Source organism: Muntiacus reevesi, chromosome 2 (genome assembly GCF_963930625.1).
Source record: "Muntiacus reevesi chromosome 2, mMunRee1.1, whole genome shotgun sequence".
Lineage (NCBI taxonomy): Eukaryota > Metazoa > Chordata > Mammalia > Artiodactyla > Cervidae > Muntiacus > Muntiacus reevesi.
The window spans coordinates 140,554,089-140,573,948 of NC_089250.1; the positions used below are offsets into that span (position 1 = coordinate 140,554,089).

The 19,860-nt window shown below is 39.8% G+C and overlaps 1 protein-coding gene across 1 annotated transcript in view; it reads right to left on the reverse strand.

The window, feature by feature from the left end:
* TLL2 (tolloid like 2) overlaps nucleotides 1-19,860 on the reverse strand; it is a 134,475-nt gene that overhangs the window by 44,951 nt on the left and 69,664 nt on the right. Inside the window, exons 4-7 of the mRNA XM_065920056.1 lie at nucleotides 13,458-13,613; nucleotides 11,683-11,800; nucleotides 6,242-6,420; nucleotides 5,224-5,329 (exon numbers count right to left, since the gene is read on the reverse strand). Coding sequence (XP_065776128.1) covers nucleotides 5,224-5,329; nucleotides 6,242-6,420; nucleotides 11,683-11,800; nucleotides 13,458-13,613 — 559 coding nt within the window. The remainder of the gene's footprint in view (nucleotides 1-5,223; nucleotides 5,330-6,241; nucleotides 6,421-11,682; nucleotides 11,801-13,457; nucleotides 13,614-19,860) is intronic.

Here is a 19,860-nt window from a genome sequence, read left to right on the forward strand (position 1 = left end):
TCTCTGCGGGTGAGAACACCAACCTGCAGAGCCTCAGAGACTCACCCGAGGATAAAGCTAGTGATGGGGAGCCAATTCTGGACCTGAACGCAGGCAGGCCTGGACACCCCCTCCTGACATCGTCCTCTCTCCAGCTGGTGTTTCCCACCACCCAAGAAACAGATCTTCAGGTGCGTTAGACTCCTGATAGAGTTAGGAAGTGAGGAGACTTCAAAAACCAAAGAAGCAGGAGCAACCACGGCTCACAGTCAGATGGCTCTGCAAGCTGAGAGCCCTTCCCACCTCCCCCCAAGCACATCCTGGGGCGGGCAGCACTGCGGTGGGCTCTGGAAGATGTTTACCACAAGAGACGTCCCTGTGTAAACCGCTGCAGTCACATCCCCCCTTTTATGTAGGACAACCCTTAGCATTGACATTCTGCTAAACTAAGAAAAGCTTTGGCAGATGCCCTTAGGGAATAAAACTGTCAGCTCGGAGTTCTCCAAACAAAGACGCTTCTGTACCAGAGAACTGTCTCCTCATCTCTTGGACTCTTGCCCACGAAACCTCCAAAGATATCACTCCCCACAGCCTGGGTCCAACCAAGGGGAGGAGGCAAGAACTGCAATAAACTAGAAGGAATGAAGTTGGAAGCAGACAGCTCAGTTGTAAAGACACATGAAGACTGAGTTTCCCAACAGCAAGAATAGCATTTGCCCCAGAGATGAGAGAATGTTCTGTAGGCATTTTTTGGTCTTTGGCAGAATCAAAGATGATAGGTAGGCTAGATCCAGGGGACACCTGAACAAGAGTAATGCCAGAGGGCTAAGAAGGGGGGGGGGGGGAAATTTAACAAAAAGTAGATCAGGAAAGACCCCTAGTTAAAGACTCCATTGATAAATATCCCCATTGAACAAAGTAGTTTTCTGAAAATCCATAAAGAAAATTAGCATAGAGGACACGGCGACAAAATAGATCTCCTGGGACCATTCTCAGTTCTGGGGCAGGGTGTGAAGGTAACTACGGTGGATTGTTAAAATAACAAATTGTGCCTCCTAACAGCCATATCTCTTGGCAATGTGAAGTTACAAGTACTCCCATTAAGAGGTAGAATGTCTTTCATCATCACTTGAATCTGGGCTAGACTTGTGCCTTGCTCTGGTCAATAAAATGTGACAAAGATAATGGCATGCACATTCTAAAGCCTATGTCTTAGGAGTTTTAATGGTTATTGTCGTGGCAGTAATCCCAGGCAAGACCAGCAAGGAATGAATCAGGATGACCCACACAGTGTCATTAAAAAAATAAGCTGTTATAAACTGCCAAGTTTGGGGGTAGATGGTGCTGTGACAGGGTTTCCCAGGTGGTGCTAGTGGTAAAGAACCTGTCTGCCAATGCAGAAGAAGGAAAGAGACTCGGGTTCAGTCCCTGGGTTGGGAACAGTCCCTGGAGGAGGGCATGGCAACTCACTCCAATATTCTTGCCTGAAGAATCCCATGGACAGAGGAGCCTGGCAGGCTACAGTCCATAGGTTTGCAAAAAGTTGGACACAACTGAAGGGACTTAGCATGCATGTCAGGTACAGTGACAATAGGTGACGTCATGGTAGCAGGAGGGAGTGGGCTTCCCTGGTGGGTTAGAAATTTTAAAAAAAAGAAAGTTTTTTTTCTGAAAAGACAAGAAAAGAAATGTTGGTGTCAGAAGAGAAGATTTGTCTGCATTCTTGCCGTGGGCTCTAGTTACAGAACTTTGCATAGTAACTGGTACATTGCAGGCATGGAGAAGGCAATTAAGCTTCTACAATCCATTAGTAGTAATCTATCTGAAATTTCCTACATAATAGAAATGTGTAGATTCTTCTTAATGAAGTGACCACTGTATCTGTATATGGGAAGAATTGTTGTCAGATGATGGACATTTATTCCCTCACCAAGTCCCCAGCACTACAGATTTCCTGTCTCCTTGGACTCATTCATTAATTTGTTCATTTGACAAATATTTATGGAACAGCTACTCTGTGTCAGGCACTGTATTGAGTGCTGGGGAATAGAAGAGAATGTGGTGGTTTCTATCCACAAAGACCTCAGTTCAGTGAGGGAGAGAAGAATACAACAGATAAATATTTTTTTTTTGATGTGGATTATTTTTAAAGTCTTTATTGAATTTGTTATGATGCTGTTTCTGTTTTGTGTTTTGGTTTTTAAGGATCAAATCTGCACCCTCTGCATTGGAAGGTGAAGTCTTAACCAGTGGACCACCAGGGAAGTCCCAACATATAAATAATAATAAATGAGTTTATACAAATAATTAATAGATAAGTTAAAAAGCAATATGAAGAGTTTTGGCATCTATAAAAACAAGACCCAAGGTACAAGGACATGGAACAATGGATTGGTTCCAAATTGGGAAAGGAGGAAAATCAAGGCTGTATACTGTCACCCTGCTTGTTTAACTTATATGCAGAGTACATCAGGTGAAACACTAGGCTGGATGAAGCAGAAGTTGGAATCAAGATTGTCAGAGAAATATCAATAACCTCAGATATGCAGATGACACCACCCTTATGGCAGAAAGTGAAGAGGAACTAGAGAACCTCTTGATGAAGGTGAAAGAGGAGATTGAAAAAGCTGGCTTAAAACTCAACATTCAAAAAATGAAGATCATGGCATCCAGTCCCATCATTTCATGGCAAATAGATGGGGAAACAATGGAAACAGTGAGATACTTTATTTTCTTGGGCTCCAAAATCACTGCAAATGGTGACTGCAGCCATGAAATTAAAAGACTCTTGCTCCTTGGAAGAAAAGCTATGACCAACCTAGACAGTGTATTAAAAGGTAGAGACATTACTTTGCCAACAAAGGTCCGTCTAGTCAAAGCAATCATTTTTCCAGTAGTCATGTATGGATGTGAGAGTTGAACCATAAAGAAGGCTGAATGCCAAAGAACTGATGCTTTTGAACTACGGTGTTGGAGAAGACTTTGCAAGTCCCTTGGACTGCAAGAGGATCAAACCAGTCAATCCTAAAGGAAATCAACCCTGAATATTCATTGGAAGGACTGATGCTGAAGCTTCAATACTTTGGCCACCTGATGCCAAGAGCTGACTCATTGGAAAAGACCCTGATGCTGGGAAAGATTGAAGGCAGGAGGAGAAAGGCATGACAGAGGACAAGATGGTTGGATGGCATCACCAACTCAATGGACATGAGTTTGAGCAAGCTCCAGGAGACGGTGAAGAACAGGGAAGCTTGGCGTGCTTCAGTCCATGGGGCCGCAAAGAGTAGGACACGACTGAGCAACTCAACAACAACAAGGTACAAGCTTCTCAGTTGGACCAACTTGACCTTGATTCCCTGAAAAAAATCAATACTTTGGCTCCACTTAGCAACCCCCAGAGCTAATGTGGTGCAAGTTGGCTATTCCCTGCATCACTTCCCAACTCTGTGAGTCAGTACCACCCCCACATCCAAGCATCCCACCTCCAACATCTGCAGAGGGGGCACTCATCCTGCCTCTCAGAGCCCCAGGTTAGGTCCAAAGTCTCCATTTCCCAGGCTGGAAGAGGAAGCCTCAGATTCCTATATGGCAATGTGCGAGATCATACGCGTCAATCCTTCACCCATTCTGGAAGGGCTCAGAAAACATCTGTTCCAACTCTGTCATGAGGGAACTGAGACCCAGGAAGGTGGAGATCTGATCCCAAACAAAGCTGCCCCTAATTACTATCCAGACCTCCTTCAACAGCAAGGTGCATGGTGAACGAGGGCTAGAATTCAGCCTTCGATTCTCAGGTCAGTGGTCTCTTCATTACATCATATTGCCTTCTGTATCTTCTGATAAAGAGCCAGAAGAAGAGTAAAGAGTAAAGAGAAGTGGGTAGGTCATCTTGGAATACCATGCCAGGTATTCCAAGATGCTGACTTTGGGCCAAACGCCACCCACTAAAGCACTGGAGAGCTCCTGCGTGGATGCAGGATGGCGATCATAACTAACTCGGTTATGTGGCCAGAGGACCAGTGCCCCCTTGGAACTTGGGATGCTGAGATGTGGAGGATGTCACCCATGTCACCTTATCGACAGGATGCTTTCAGAAGCTGTACCCAAGAGCCTAGAAGTCTGGGTAAACAATGTCCTTTCCACTCCCAAGAGCTGTACGTCTCTTGAACTAATGGTTTCCTTTGATCTTGATGGACATAGAGACTCATGAAATAGACTGTTTCCCTCTTTGCTATGACCTGCTAGGAAGCATGGGGCAGGATTTGCTGCCAACCCCACAACCCCACAGAATATGGCTTATATTCTGAATACCAACTAGATTCCAAGCTTCAACTTAGCTATCTACCCTTATTTTTTCCCTCTTCACACCTGCAAATCTCCTCACCTAATTTATTTTTCTTGTATATATTGGAATCACCTTAAATCTTATTTAATGATTAAATAAATAAAAAGCTGATTTTAGGTTGAAACTAAGGGGAAAAAATGCCAAGAGAGAAAAATAACTCGAGTGGAAAGATCTACAAAACTGGGACGAGCAGTGAAACACTTCTCTATACAAAATACTTACATGATAAGAGTGGGATAATACGGTAATATAGAAGCAAGGGTAATATGCAAAATACTTAACACTGGGTCCAGCACAGCATGAGCTCATCAAAACTGATCCTGCTGAGGCCAGCCATAAATAACTGGCCTGCCCAGGCTTGAGGACACCAGCCACCATCACATGTGGCCAGCAGGCAGGAGTCCTGGATTTTTGTTCTCATTCCAACCTCCGCTACCTGTGAGCCCCCCAACTGGCTGGAGCCCCACTTTCTTCTAAAATGAACCCCTGATTTACCACCCTCCCCAGTCTGACACAGTCTAGCTTCCAGTAAACCACACCTCTTCTAGGAGACCTGGTTGGATGTACTTTAGAAGAGGGCCCCACCCGCTGGAAATTTTACGCAGAGCCTCTAAGTTGTGATTCCAGCCAACCCCTCAATAATTTCCCTTTTCCAGTTTGCTGCTTGTGACATGAGGGCATGATGAAACACCAGCTTCACAATGGGATTCAATCTTATTAGCAGGAACCTGATTAGATTATATTTCACTGCAGCCCAGAGGCCACCGTATTTCAAGGACAGACAGGCCCACTGTGCTAGGAACATGCAGAGACCTGCTCTCCGCAGACCTCCTGGAATCCGACCCCCGCCTGCGGCAGGCACAGGACCACACAGATGAGGCGTAACCATAGATTCCGACCTTGAGAAGGTGTTTCGGGCGTAGTGCATGATGCTGTCGAAGTCGTACATCTCTCCCAGAGAGCTCACTTCCCCAGCTTCCATTTTTAAGAAATTATACTCCTGACCTGTGACACAACACTCTGTTAAGGTCTTTGAAAACCAAGGCAGGCACCTGAAAGGAGGCAGAGGAGGGAGAAGGAGGGCCCATAGCAACTTCCGAGAGCTCTGTTAGTCAGTCAAACGACAGGCTTGGTGGTGGTTCTTCTTGTTGTTTTTGACAGATTAGAAATTTGAAACTTAGAACAGCTCTATGTGGTCCCAACCCCACCACCCAACACCCCTCCCAATGCCTCTCAAAACTCTTAAGGTAAGTTAATAGACAGGTTAGTTATGAAATTTAAAAATTGCCTTTAAATCTCTAGTCTTGCTATTGAAGGAATAAAGAAAAGAAATTCAATATTTAAGTTCAACCTCAGATTCACTATTCAGACTCTTGAAAGCATTTTTAAGTCAAATATATGATTCAATCAGTGACTTTCATGTTCAATATGAATTTCTGTATAAAACTGTTTAACACAGGGAGGTATTTTTAAGAAATCTAGACAATTTATCTGCCTTGGGATAGGCAGAAATACTGTTTTTCATGTACTTGTGTCCTAATTATATTTCAGTTTCAAAAATATGTGTTGCCTACATCAGCAAAAATGAGCCTTAGAAAAGCAACTGGGAGAACTCTTTTTTTGGATGAGTAGCTTTGATGCTGCAACAGTGTTCTGGTCGATTCTGTTCCTGTTAGGAAATGGAGTTGGATTTCACAGTCCGTTACGACATGGAATCATTTTGCTTCTGCTCTAACCTGAAAGCTCTAGCAGATGACCTCCCAGGAAGGACCACAGATGGACAAAGGACAAAATGCTGGTGGCAAAGGCCTCCATACTTACAAATGAGTGTCAGTCTGCCCTTCTCTTTCCTCCTTCCTGACCCCATGATGCTACCTGCCTGACTGCTGGCTTCTCGGCTCCATACAGACTCCTTACCTGGCTGGATGTTTTCTCTGATGATGGTTACATGCTGGTCTCTGTCTGGCCGGGTGTGTTCATGCCAGAACCCAACCACATGGCCCAGCTCGTGGGCCACAATGCCAAACTTGTCACAGTTTTTTCCAATGGATATGGCCTGTGGGCCTCCACCTCGGCGCCCAACATAGGAACAACAGCTGGACAATTGCAGAAATACCCAGGTCAGCAGATCAGGGAATGAAGCTTGAAAACAATCTCATTGTCCAACTTCCCTCCCAAGGCAGGAATTCCCTCCAAAAATGGCTCTTGACCTTTTTGGTGGCCTGGAGAATCCTTAGAAAGATACGGCCTCTCCTCCAGGAAAAAAGTACATACCTTCCCCACCCTTCTATCCCTGAGTCTCTGATGACAAGGCAGAGACAAAGGAAGGAGCCCCTGAGTTTCTGTAAAGCATGAGTCTTTTTGCTATTATCAGAGGAGCCTTAGAGATGACTTCCCTTCTGGGCACAATTATTTTTTAAAATATATATTCATTGTTCCTAATATAGAAAGCTGTAAAAAGTAAATTAAAATGGCCCATAATCCCACCACTCAGATAACTTCTATAAAATGTTTAAAAAATACATGCCCATGTCACAAAAGATTTAAGTACAGTATTAAGGTTCCAAAGATAACTATTGTTGACAGCTTCTCAAATTCTAGTCCAAAAAATGTAATACATCTGTATATACACATATAATATTTTTAATTACAAAATACATCATGTATATTGTCCTTCATCTTGCCTTTTTTCCTCCTTAATTCATAGATATTTTCATAACAGTAAATGCTAACCTAATTTTTTTCAAAGCAACATATATTAAAATTTATTTAGTCAGTCACTTATTAACACACATTTAGACTGACTTCAGTTTTTTCTATTTAACGGAAGCCTCAGGGAAGAGGGAGACAAAACAAACAACAAAATACAAAACAAAGAAACCGCTGGAGTCTTACTTGCTTCTGTTTGGGTAAATTCCGAGCAATGGAATCAATGGATAAAAGGATATGTGCATTTGATATTTTGATAGATACTATCAAGTTGCAATCCCAAAATGTTGTGTTTTTTTATATGCCCATTAATACTATGTTAAATAGCCCTATTTCCCCACAACTGGGCCAGCCCTGGTTTTGCCAAACTACTTTTGCCAATTGGATAGATAAAAAGTGGTATTTCACTGAAGCTGGATAGTTTTCCATGTTTTATGTGATGTTTATATTTTTTTCTTGTGAACTATGAGATCACATCTTCCTCCAGTTGGGGAGGGGGGAGGGTTGTCCATCTTTTTATTACTGATTTGTAAGAACCTTTTGAAAACTAGGGGATTAAATCTTTGACTCTTAAATGCATTACAAATGTTTTTCACCCTTTGTAATTTTTTTGTTATAGCCATATAAAGGTTTAAAATTTTAATGCAATGTCTTTATTTTCTTATGTGCTATTTAGAAAGGCCATCTACACTGCAAGATTATAATTAATATGCAATCTTGCTTCCTTCTAGTACTTTTCACATTTGTTCTTTTTCTTTTAAAAATCCTCACATCTTTGGACTTCCCTGGTGGCTCAATCGTAAAAAATCAGGAGACATGGATTCAATCCCTGGTCTGGGAAGCTCCCACATGCCATGGAGCAACTAAGCCCATGTGCCACAACAATTGAGCTTGTGCTTTAGAGACTGCGAGCTGTAACTACTGAGCCTGCAAGCCCCAGAGCCGGTGCTCAGCAACAAGAGAAGCCATCGCAATGAGAAGCCTGTGCGCCGCAACTATAGAGTAGCCACTGCTTGCTGCAACTCAAGAAAAGCCTGCACAGCAATGAAGACCCAGCAAAGCCAAAAATAAATATGAAAATACATTTTTTTTTAATGCTTACATCTTTGATCTGGCCAGAATCATTTTTGGTATATGAAGTATGGTAGTATCCCAGCTTTATTTTCTTTAAAATGAGCTACTGAATTATCCCAATAGTCACATATCCCTGACTAATCCATCTTTCTCTCATTTAAAATACTACCTAAATTAGTGTATAAACATATTCATTTTAAGCTCTTTCATTCCATAGATCTACTTTTTTCTTGAGTTCCAAATGGTTTTAATTATTATCTTCATTTGCATTTTAAAAATAATTTTATTTATTTATTTTGGGCTCTGCTGGGTCTATGTTGCTGCACAGGCTTCTTTCTAGTTGTGGTACGTGGGCTTCTCATTGTGGTAGCTTCTCTTGTTGTGGTTCCCAGGCTCTAGAGCACAGGTTCAATAGTTGTACACTGGCTTAGTTGCTCCGTGGCATGTGGGATCTTGTCAGGGATTGAACCCATGTCTCCTGAATTGGCAGACTGATTCTTTACCTTACCGCTGAGCCACCAGGGAAGCCCTTCATTTGCATTTTGATATCATATATATTGGGATAGAACATCAGACCTCTTCTCCTCCCCTACCTCTGTCCCTATCACTATTGTTTGTTCTCTCTGTTATTTCTACATGAAAAACTCTACTATCATTTATTCAAGCTCTTAAAATATATGTACATACACACCCACAAATACATATATGAAGATGCTGTTTAAATCAGAATGGCATGAATTTATAGGTTATTTTAGGAAGTCCTGACATCTTTACTATGTTGGCCATTTCCATATGAGGAAACAGTATGTATTTCCATTTTTACTTCTTTTTTTTAAAGTTTCCTTAGAATTTTGTTGTTTTCTTCCTATATGGCTGGCATATTTTTGCATTTTTGTTATGATTTATTCTTAGGTATATTATCTACTATGTTTCTACTAAAGTTATGATTTCCCCCATTATGAAAGTATTACTGTATCAAATTATTTCATTAAGGCAAAAGTTATTTACTATTGATTAATTTTGTAGTCAGTTACCTTAATAGAGTCTGCTTTTGTTTCTGACAGTTTTCCTATTGATTTTCTGGGTTTTTTCACCACATGTCACATTAACTTCAAACAATAGTTGTTCTTGCCAATATTCATTGTGTGTATCTTTCTCATGTCAAATTACATTAGCTAGTATTTCCAGAAAAAAAATGTGAAATAACTATGGTGATCATAAACATCTTTTGTTAATGATTCTAATAGAAATGCTTCTAGAATTATCATTGATAAACATGTGGGCTTTTGGGATATATATATATTTGATTTGTGTGTGTTATGTTAATGTGTATATATGGGTGTGTTAAGTCAAGGATCTATCATGATGGTATGCTGAAATGTGCAGATGCCTTTTTAGCACCTATTGAGACATGAATATGGCTTCTCTCCTTTGAGCTATCAATATGTTGAATAATGCAGATAGATTTCTTAATGTTGAACTAGTCCTGTATTCCTTAGATAAACCTTTTTGGCAGGCTATTCTTCTATTCTTTTACTGCTGTGTTCTATGTGCCAACATTTTAGTTAGGATTTTGCATGGCTGTTCATAAGTTAGATGAGTTTATAATTTTCTCTTTTTAGTGCCATCTTTTTCATTTTGAGGTAGCAACACCATGATAGTTTATTAAAAGTAAATTGGAAGAATGTGTTCTTCTATGCTCTAAAAAACTTAAATAGTACCAGAGTAATCTGTTTCTTGAAGTTTTGAAAGAATTCATCTGTGAAACTCTAGGTTAATGGTATGGAGGAGAAAGTTTCTCCATCAATTTTCCAATTTCTTTCAAAGTTACTGGTCTGTGTCAGTCCTTTATATCTACCTTGAAGTCAATCACATCATCCAGGTTTCAACATTTCTTTCCCTAGAGTTTATAAAGTCCTTTTTTATGATTCTGCTGAATCTGTGGTTACTTCTCCCTCTTGCATGTCTAACTCTGTATGTTTCTGCACTGTCACTTTTTTGTCTTAGGCTAACAAGCAATTAGTTTATCTACAGTTTTTTGTTTGCTTATTCGAAGAAGTCAGTCTCCAATTTATCAGTTCTATAATGTGTTACCTTGTCCATTTTCTTGCTCTCGTGAGGTTTATTTTGTTGTGGTAGAGGGTTTTATGTATTCATTTGTTTTGTTAACTTCTTCAAATTGAATATTTCACTGTCATTCTTAATTCTCAGATTTGTGGATATCTGAGGCTATGTGGTTTTTTCTGGACATAGCTTTACCCAGATCTCTTCAATTTTGAACCGTGGGACTTTTGCTATCTAGATGTCTTGTAATTTTAATCCCAATTTCTTTAAAACCTAAGCGTTGTAAAAAACAAGGGCGGGGGGAGGGGAGGTCTTAACAGGTAATGCAGGAGCATTTATTCTATTTTTGTTGTTGTTATTATGTCCAGTTTCATTGCTTTACAATCAGAGAATATTTTAATTTTATTTTGGACTTTTAGAATACATTGTGGTGTTTTTAACACTTAATAGATAAACCATGTCTATAAACGTTTAAGAGGCATTTTTAAAATGTATTACAGGTTATAGAATCTGGTAGACCCAGAGGCTCAACTCTGTTAATTACATTTTTCCAGTCCTCTACAAATCTCTACTTATTTTTTGATTAACTTGACATTGATCTACTTGGGTTGACAGCAATGAAATAAAGTCTTCTGCCGTTGGTGTTTCTGTCGATTTCCCCTTGAAACCCTTGGGGCTTGTTTTATGACTCTTAACGCTATGCTATTTTGTGCATAAAGATTTATGACTGTTACATTCTCACTATAGCTTGTACTGTTTCTCATTATAAAGTGTCTCACCTTTTTTTTTTTTTCTTTTAGCACTTTCTTTCTTTAAAAATGAATTGAAGAAACAACAAAAAAGTGTTGTCTACAACTAGCATTGTGATCTCAGCTTTCTTTTTGTTAGTATTTACCTGTATGCCTTCTTACCTTTTACTTTTAAACCTTTCTGGATCATTTTCTTCAGTAGTCCTCTCACATATATAGCATGTAGTTGGGTTTAAGATTTTGAACTAACATGAGAACGTTTTTCCTTTCAGGAAAATACACCACACTTATATTTATTGGCATAACAGATAAGTCTGGTTATAATCCAATCATCTTATTATTTACCATGTTTTCTGGAGGAAGTCTGTAAGCCCATGGAGCTCACAAAATTACGTGCAGAATTTTGCATAAATGTACATCCATCATGAGGGAGCCCATAGCTCCATCAGATTCTCAGTGGGATCACTGGCCCCAAGTTGGTTCAGAATCACTTCTCCATATGAAACATTCCCAATTCCTTCAGCTTGCTCCCATGACAGGAAACACAAACACCTTGTCATTCTGGAGTCTTCCTCTTAACCTACCTACTTTGTCCCTGGACTGTGAGTTTGTTGAGGGCAAGAAGAGTTTCTGACAAGTTCTGGACTCCTATATATTACAGCATATTAGAACACATATTGTTTTAGAGAGAAAATTCAAGGCTCATGGGCCACCTGACTTGTCTGACTCAGTCTCCACTGAGGTGAACTCACTTTCACTTACCCACACGTTCTGTAACTGAACACAATGAAGCTTTCTTCATCTGTCCTCTCTATGAAGGTCACGCAGGTGTGCTTCTCCCAATGTCTCATGGCCTGCTTAAAAATGGCCCTCTGGCTTCCTGAAATGACAGGATAGATGCTCATCAATTCACTCATGGGTCCACAGCTTCCTTAGATGTTCTAGAGCATGCTGGTTCATTAACAAAGCTTGTTCCAATGATCAAAAAAAAAAAAGCTTGTTTCAGTGACCCAGAATTAAAATGAACTAGGATTAAGGATTTCCCTGGCTAAGAATACAATATAACTTTCCCAAATAACCAAAACTTAGAGAGTAGGAGTTTGTGAATTGGAAGCGAGGGTAAAAATACATTTTCAAATGTCCCCAGCCTCCCAACTTTTCCTTTGTATTGAAAGTACTTTCCTAAACTTTAAAAAAATGTTACTTAGGTTATTCAGTTTGGAAATTTTTGACCTTTCAAGTAACTCACCAGTACTGCATTCTACCCCTTCGTTTTACTTTCTACCTATAGGAGAGTATATTCCCATATGCTCTAAAAATTCTATTTGTAGGTACTTATGATATTTTTGCATTAGGGTTCAGTGTTTGCTGGGGGATCCTTGAGCCTAATGTTCTACAAGGCCTTTGAGAACAGATGAATTCCATACTTCCTCCAAACCTTTCTTCATATTTCCTTGACTAGACATTGAAAATAAAGCAACAAGTAAATTAGGAGCAAGAAAAAAGTAGTTGCAAACTCTAGGCTGATAGTTTCATCCAGTCAATAAGTGTTCTTTTAAAAATCTATCAGTCTGAAATAAATAAGATAACTGTACTTTGATTTTGGTAGAAGGAATGAGAAGGATCTAGAAAAAAAGAATTGTTTGGGAAGTACACAGGAAGGTTGGGGATGGGATCTGAATTCTGGAATGACTTCGTTGCAGAAAACCAACAAACCACTATGAGGTTCCCATGATGATCTAGAAGATGTGGGTGTGGTGTCATTTCACTGGCCCCCTAAAGCATATATACAGAATAAAGAGTAACTTAGCTGTCCATTTTGGGGGAGCCATCTTGATACTTTAAGTTAAAATTGTTTATAGAACAATGATTCACCAAAATAGCAATCCTACTAATTATAGAATAAAAAATCTCTTTGTAAAGAAAGTTTTCTCTATAAAATTAGCTAATTTTGATGAAAGTTATATAAATCTTTGGCAAAATAAGCACACTAGATCTGAAAGAACATGGTTAAGATGCCAAGAAACAGGACTTCCCTGGCAGTCCAATGGTTAAGACTCTGGGCATTCACGGCACTGGATATGGGTTTGATCCCTGGTCAGGGAACTAAGACCCCCACAAGCCACGTGGCAAGGCCAAAAAAAAAAAGAAAACAAACAAAACAAAAAAGATACCAAGGAACTAAAGCTAGTAGCTGATGACAATTCCTACATTTTAGTTCTTTAAGAACACACATCTCTTTCTCTCTCTTATTAGAACTGGGGACTCCTTGAGGGGCAGAGTAACATCGTACTGGAGGCTCTGGGATAATGCCTCAGGGACCAGGTGACCACCTCTGAGGACAGAGCCCCAAATGAGACTGCAGTTTCCTTAGGCTGAGTGCATTAGACCCTGTGGTCATGAGGAAGCTTGAAGCACGGGGACTGCTATGACCCCAGCATCTGTTCCACCCCACCTGAGTCCTTGCAGGGAGGACTTTGCCCACTAGGGAAGACAAAGCCCCCAGCCCCAAGCAAGCTTCATCTGGAGCTACTGACCAGTGAAGTTCCCTCCAATGACGTACGGGATGACCCCTCCCGGCCATATCCTCTCTGTCCTTGAGGTTGTGGCTCTTCGGACCCGGGGAGAGAAGGTCTCAGCTCCAGCATGCAAGGTCCCAGGGCTCTGTGGAAGCAGGGCATTCTCCTTTCCATCTGCAAGAGAGTTGGGCTGCCATTTACTTTGCTTTTAATTCCTCCTGGGCATAAAGTGAAGATTATATCACCCATGAATCCACAAAAGGAGAAATTCAGAACATGTATTCTAAAGGGGATATTGGATCTGTTCAGGGTTTTAAACCTGAGTAGAGGAAGAGAAAGTGTAGGGCTTCCCTGGGGCTCAGTGGTGAAGAATTCACCTGCCAGTGCAGGAGACACAGACTGGTTCGATCCCTGACCCAGGAAGATGCCACGTGCCTTGGAGCAAGTAAACCCATGTGCCTGTTGAACCTGTGCTCTAGAGCCGGGGAGTTGCAAACTCCTGAGTCCACGTGCTGCAGCCACTGAAACCCACATGCCCTAGGGCGCATGCTCCACAACAAGAGAAGTCATTGCGATGGGCAGCCTGTGCACTGCAATGAAGAGCAGACCCCACTTGCCACAACTAGAGAAAAGCCTGAGAAAAGCCCACACAGCAGTGAAGACCTAGCACAGCCAAAAATAAAGAAAAAAGAGAAATTTTATTTTTTTAAAGAGTAAGTGTAGTAAGCATCCTAGACCTAGTATAGAAGTGGGTCTGGCTTGTAGGAGGTCTTGAAAGAAGCCCCATGGGACTCAAGGGCAGCCTGTGAGCCACAGAATTAAGTGACTAGGACAACTCACAGCCCTTTAAAGTGGAGCCAAGTTAGGGATGTACTCTCTTCTCAGAGCCACAGACATTGGCGAGAACAAGCTGCGTCAGTCCCCTGCCTTGACCAAATATTGTCAGTGCTACAAATATTGGAAATAATTTGGCCAGTGTGACAAATAAAGTGAATGAGTCTGTGATGCTGGGAAAATAAATTATTTTCAAGATAAACCAATAAATTATTTGCAAAATAAACCCCTGTAAAATGCAGAGCCCCATAGAATCCCCAGCTCTTCTGGATTTCTCTGTACATCTGGACCTTGATGGAAGAATATGGGAAAGAAATGGGGACTCTATTTAAGGCTCTGAGTTCAAGTTATGATCCCTAGGAACAGCAGAGATAGATGGGTGGGTAGAAACGCTTAACCTTGAGGCAACTGAATAATTGAATCCACATTTGTTTTATTCATCATTCAGACAGTTTAAGGTTTTGTTTTCAATCTACTTATTTACACTCAATAAGCTCACTTTGGGGCATTTTCTCTTTTGTTTTTATATTTTTTCCCCTAAAAATTAGATTTGGTTTTGTTTATTCTTTTTGTTTTCATTATTTCATTAATTTTATTTTATTTACATCCTTCTATTTTCACTTATTTTATTCTGATGTTTCCTTTCTACCTTCTTTTCTCTCTTTTAAAAAAACTGAGATACAGTTCACACATCATAATAGTCACCACTTTAAAGTGTACAGTTTACTGGTTTTTCGTATATTCACAAATTTGTGCAACCATCACCTCTATGGAATTCCACATTTTCATCACCACCAAAAGAAACCCTGTATCCATTATCAGTCAATCCCTCCAGCCCTTGGCAACCAGTAATCTACTTTCTGTCTCTATGGATTTGCCTATTCTAGACATTTCATATAAATGGAATCATGCAATACATGGCCTTTTGTGTCTAGCCTTTTTCAATTAGCATGTTTTCAAGGTTCATTCATGTTGTAGCATGTGTCAGTACTTCACTACATTTTATGGCTAAATAATAATCTGCTGTGTAAGTATATCACATTTTGTTTACCTGTTCTTTAGTTGGTGGACATTTGGTTTGTTTCCACTTTTTCAGCTATCATGAATAATGCTGGTCTGAACATTAATGTACATATTTTGGAGTGGACATATATTTTTCAGTTCTTTTGGGTATATGCCAAAGAGTGGAAGCATCCCAATGGACATAATAATTCTATGTTTAACCTTTTAGAGAACTACCAGACTGTTTTCCAAAGGAGCAGCACTATTTATATTCCTACCAGCAAAGTATCAGGGTTCGAGGATCTCCATATCCTTGTCAACATCAATCTTTTTTATTATAGCTATCCTAAGGCTGTGCAGTGGCATCTCACTGCGGTTCTGAATTACATTTCTCTAATGACTAATGATGTTGAATATATCTTTGTGTGCTTATTAGTTATTTGTATATCTTCTCTGGGGGCTCCCCTGGGGGCTCAGTGGTAAAGAATCCGCTTCCTAATGCAGGAGACTCATGTTCGATCCCTAGGTTGGGAAGATCCCCTGGAAAAAGAAATGGCAACCCACTTTAGTATTCTTGCCTGGGAAATCCCATGGACAGAGGAGCCTGGCAGGCTACAGTCCATGGGATCAAAAAAGTCAGACATGACTTAACAACTAAACAACAACAACATATCTTCTTTGGAGAAATGTCTATTCAAATTCTTTGTCCATTTCTCAACTGGGTTGTCTTTTTATTCTTGCATTATAGTTACTCTCTGTATATTCTGGAGACCATATCCTTATCAGACAAATTCAAATATTTTTTTCCAATTTTGTAGGTTGTCTTCTCATTTTTATGATGGTATCCTTTGAAACACAGAAGTTTTTAATTTTGATGCAGTCCAACTTATTCATTTTTTTCTTTTGTTGCTTTTTGTGTCATACATAATAAATTACAAGCATACTTTGTTTAATTGTGCTTCACTTTATTGAGTGTTTTTTACAAATGGAAGGTGTGTGGTAACCCTGATTTGTCAGATATGGTTAGCATTTTTAGCAGTATTTTAAAATTATATACATTGTTTTTTCAGATGCAATGCTTTTGCAAACTTAGTAAACTACAGTATAGTATAGACATAACTTTTATATGCAGCAGGAAACCAAAAAATGTGTGCAACTTACCTTACCAGTAGTCTGGAGCCGAGGTCACGCTATTCCAAGGTGTAGCATAATCCAACCTCTTTACAATTCACATCTGTATTTTCTTTTAGAGTTCTATAGTTTTATCTCTTGTATTTAGATCTTCAAACATTTTAAATTAATTTTTGTATATAGTGTGAGGTAGGGGTCTAATTTCATTCTTTTGTATGCAATATCTGGTTGTACTAGCTAGGGTCACATAGAGTCGGACACGACTGAAGCGACTTAGCATGCGTGCATGCGTTGGAGAAGGAAATGTCAACCCACTCCAGTATTCTTGCCTGGAGAATCCCAAGGATGGAGGAGCCTGGTGGGCTGCCATCTATGGGGTTGCGCAGAGTCAGACACGACTGAAACGACTTCGCAGCAGCAGCAGCAGCAGTACCATTTGATGAAAAGACTAGTTTTCCCTCCATGGGATTGTCCTGGCAACCCATAAAAAATCAATTGGCCATGCTTTTCCAGCTTCTTGAGTTAAATGTTTGGCACATTAAATTTCAATTGTTCTTATATTCTAGTATTACCATTTTTAACACTGAAATTTCTCTGAGTTCCTTTCTATCTACATCCCGTCTTTTGACATGTACAATTCTTCAAAAATTTTTTCTTCATTGAATTTGTTACAATATTGCTTCTGTTTTATGTTTTGGTTTTTTGGCCAAGAGGTATGTGGTATCTTAACCCCCTGACCAGGGATCAAACCTGCACCCCCTGCATTGGAAGGTGAAGTCTTAACCACTGGACCACCAGGGAAGTCTGACATGTACATTTCAATGTTAGACCTTGATACATTGTGTAAGTTCCATTTGGACTTTCTTCTTTGGTCCTTGAATTATTTAGAGGTGTGATTTTTAATATCTAAAATGTGTGTGTGTGTGTGTGTGTGTGTGTGTGTGTGTGTGTGTGTGTGTGTGTGTGTGTTATTGATCTCCAACATTGCTTTATGTTCCAAAGACTTATTCTCCAAGGCAGGGGTCAGTAAACTTTGTCTGTAAAAAGCCATATAGTAAATATTTTTACATTTTGAGGTTACTATATTCTCTGTTGCAACTACCTAACTCTGCTACTGTAGTGTGAAACCAGCCATAGACACTATGTAAATGAGTGGGTATGGCTGTGTTCCAGTAACGCTTTATTTCCAAAAGCAGATGGCAGGCTAGATTTGGCCTTCTGGCCATGGATGCTGGCCTGTGCTTCAAGGCATCAATTCTTTGGTATCTTGAGCTTTGCTTTATGGAAACAGTGACAGACTTTATTTTCTTGGGCTCCAAAATCACTGCAGATGGTGACTGCAGCCATGAAATTAAAAGACGCTTGCTCCTCGGAAGAAAAGCTATGATAAACCTAGACAGCATATTAAAAAGCAGAGACATTACCTTGCCGACAAAGGTCCATATAGTCAAAGCTATGGTTTTTTCAGTAGTCATGTATGAATGTGAGAGCTGAACCATAAAAAAGGCTGAATGCCAAATGCTTTTGAAATGTGGTGTTGAGGAAAACTCTTGAGGGTCCCTTGGACTGCAAGGAGATCAAACCAGTCAATCCTAAAGGAAATCAATCTTAAATATCCATTTGAAGGACTGAAGCTGAAGCTGAAGATCCAATACTTTGGCCACCTTATGCAAAGAACTGACTCACTGGAAAAGACTGATGCTGGGAAAGATTGAGGGCAGGAGGAGAAGGGGAGGGGATGACAGAGGATGAGATAGTTGGATGGCATCACTGACTCAATGGACAAGAGTTTGAGCAAGCTCCGGGAGTTGGTGATGGACAGGCAAGCCTGGCATGCTGCAGTCCATGGAGTTGCAAAGAGTCAGACATGACTGAGTCACTGAACAACAACGTGATCGCTTTTTATAAATGTTTCATATATCCTTGAAATAAAGGGCATCAGTTTCCAAAACTGAAGGTTGAAGGGTGCTACATATGTTGTTTAGATATTCTCCTTACAAATACTTTTGGCCTCTTGGTATATCTGCTATCAAGAAAAGTGCTTTAAACAACCTTGAGAACTGAGATTGTGAATGTCATCTTTATTTTTAATTTTTGCTTTATATTTTTCAAGGCTATGTTGGTTAAGTAATACAAGTTAAGGATTGTTAAATGTTCCAGCTAAACTGTATCTTTTATCAATAAATACCCTCTTTATCTGTAATAACATTCATCCATAATAAAGATATTTTGACTGATATTAATATTGCTATGCTAGTTTTATTTTGATTAGTGTTTGCTTCGTATAGTTTTCCTTCATCATTTACTTTCAGTCTTTTTGTGTAATTATGTTTTTTGCTTTAAATGAGTCATTCAACAGGTGTTTTCTGTAGGCAATACATTTTTCACACAAACAATGAAATAAGCTTTGCAATGGTCATACTATTGAGATTCAATTTTTTTTTTTTTTAATGAAATGTGTGCTAAGTCACTTCAGTCGTGTCTGACTCTTTGTTACCCTGTGGACTGTAGCCCCACCAGGCTTCTCTGTCCATGGGATTCTCCAGGCAAGAATACTGGAATGGGTGGCCATCCCCTCCTCCAGGGGATCTTCCTGACCCAGGGATCAAACCCACATCTCTTATGTCTCCTGCATTGCCAGGCAGGTTCTTTACCAGGAAGTATATGAAATAATTTTTGTAAATTGAAAATTTTTTTGGAAATAATTATAGATCCATATGCAGTTGCAAGAAATAATACAGACAGATTTTGTGTACCCTTGACAGTTTCCCCATTTTATAAAACTATAATACAACACCACAACTGGGATATTGACATCTACTGATCTCATTCAGATTTCCCCAGCATTATATATACTCATGTGTGTGTGTGTGTGTGTTCTACACAATTTATTACATGTACAGGTTTGTGTATACACCATCCCATTCATGATAATAAATAGTGCCATCACCGTAAGGATCTCTCATGTTGCCATTTTACAATTACATCCACCTTCCTCCCCCCTCCCTCCCAACCCATTCCTAAACTCTCAACCACTAATCTGTTCTCCATTTCAAAAATGTTCTCATTTGAAGAATATTATTTAAATGGAATCCTACAGTGTATAACCTTTGGGAATTGGCTTTTCTTCCTCAGTGCCATTCCCTGGAGAGTCATTCAAGTTGTTGGATGTATCAATAGTTCCTTTTAATTGCTGAGTAGTACTTCATGGTATGCATGCCCCACAGCTTGTTTAACCATTCACTCATTGAAGGACATATGAGTTGTTTCTAGCTCTTACAACGTTAATGTACAGGCATTTGCACAAAGATTTTTATTTCTTTGTAATAAATACTGAAGAGTGGAACTCCTGGGTCATACAGCACTTGGGTTTATTGCTGCATTCTCTATTCTGTTCCCTTGCTTATCCCTCTGTCAATATAACACTGTCTTAGTATCAGCCCTCCGTATCTAA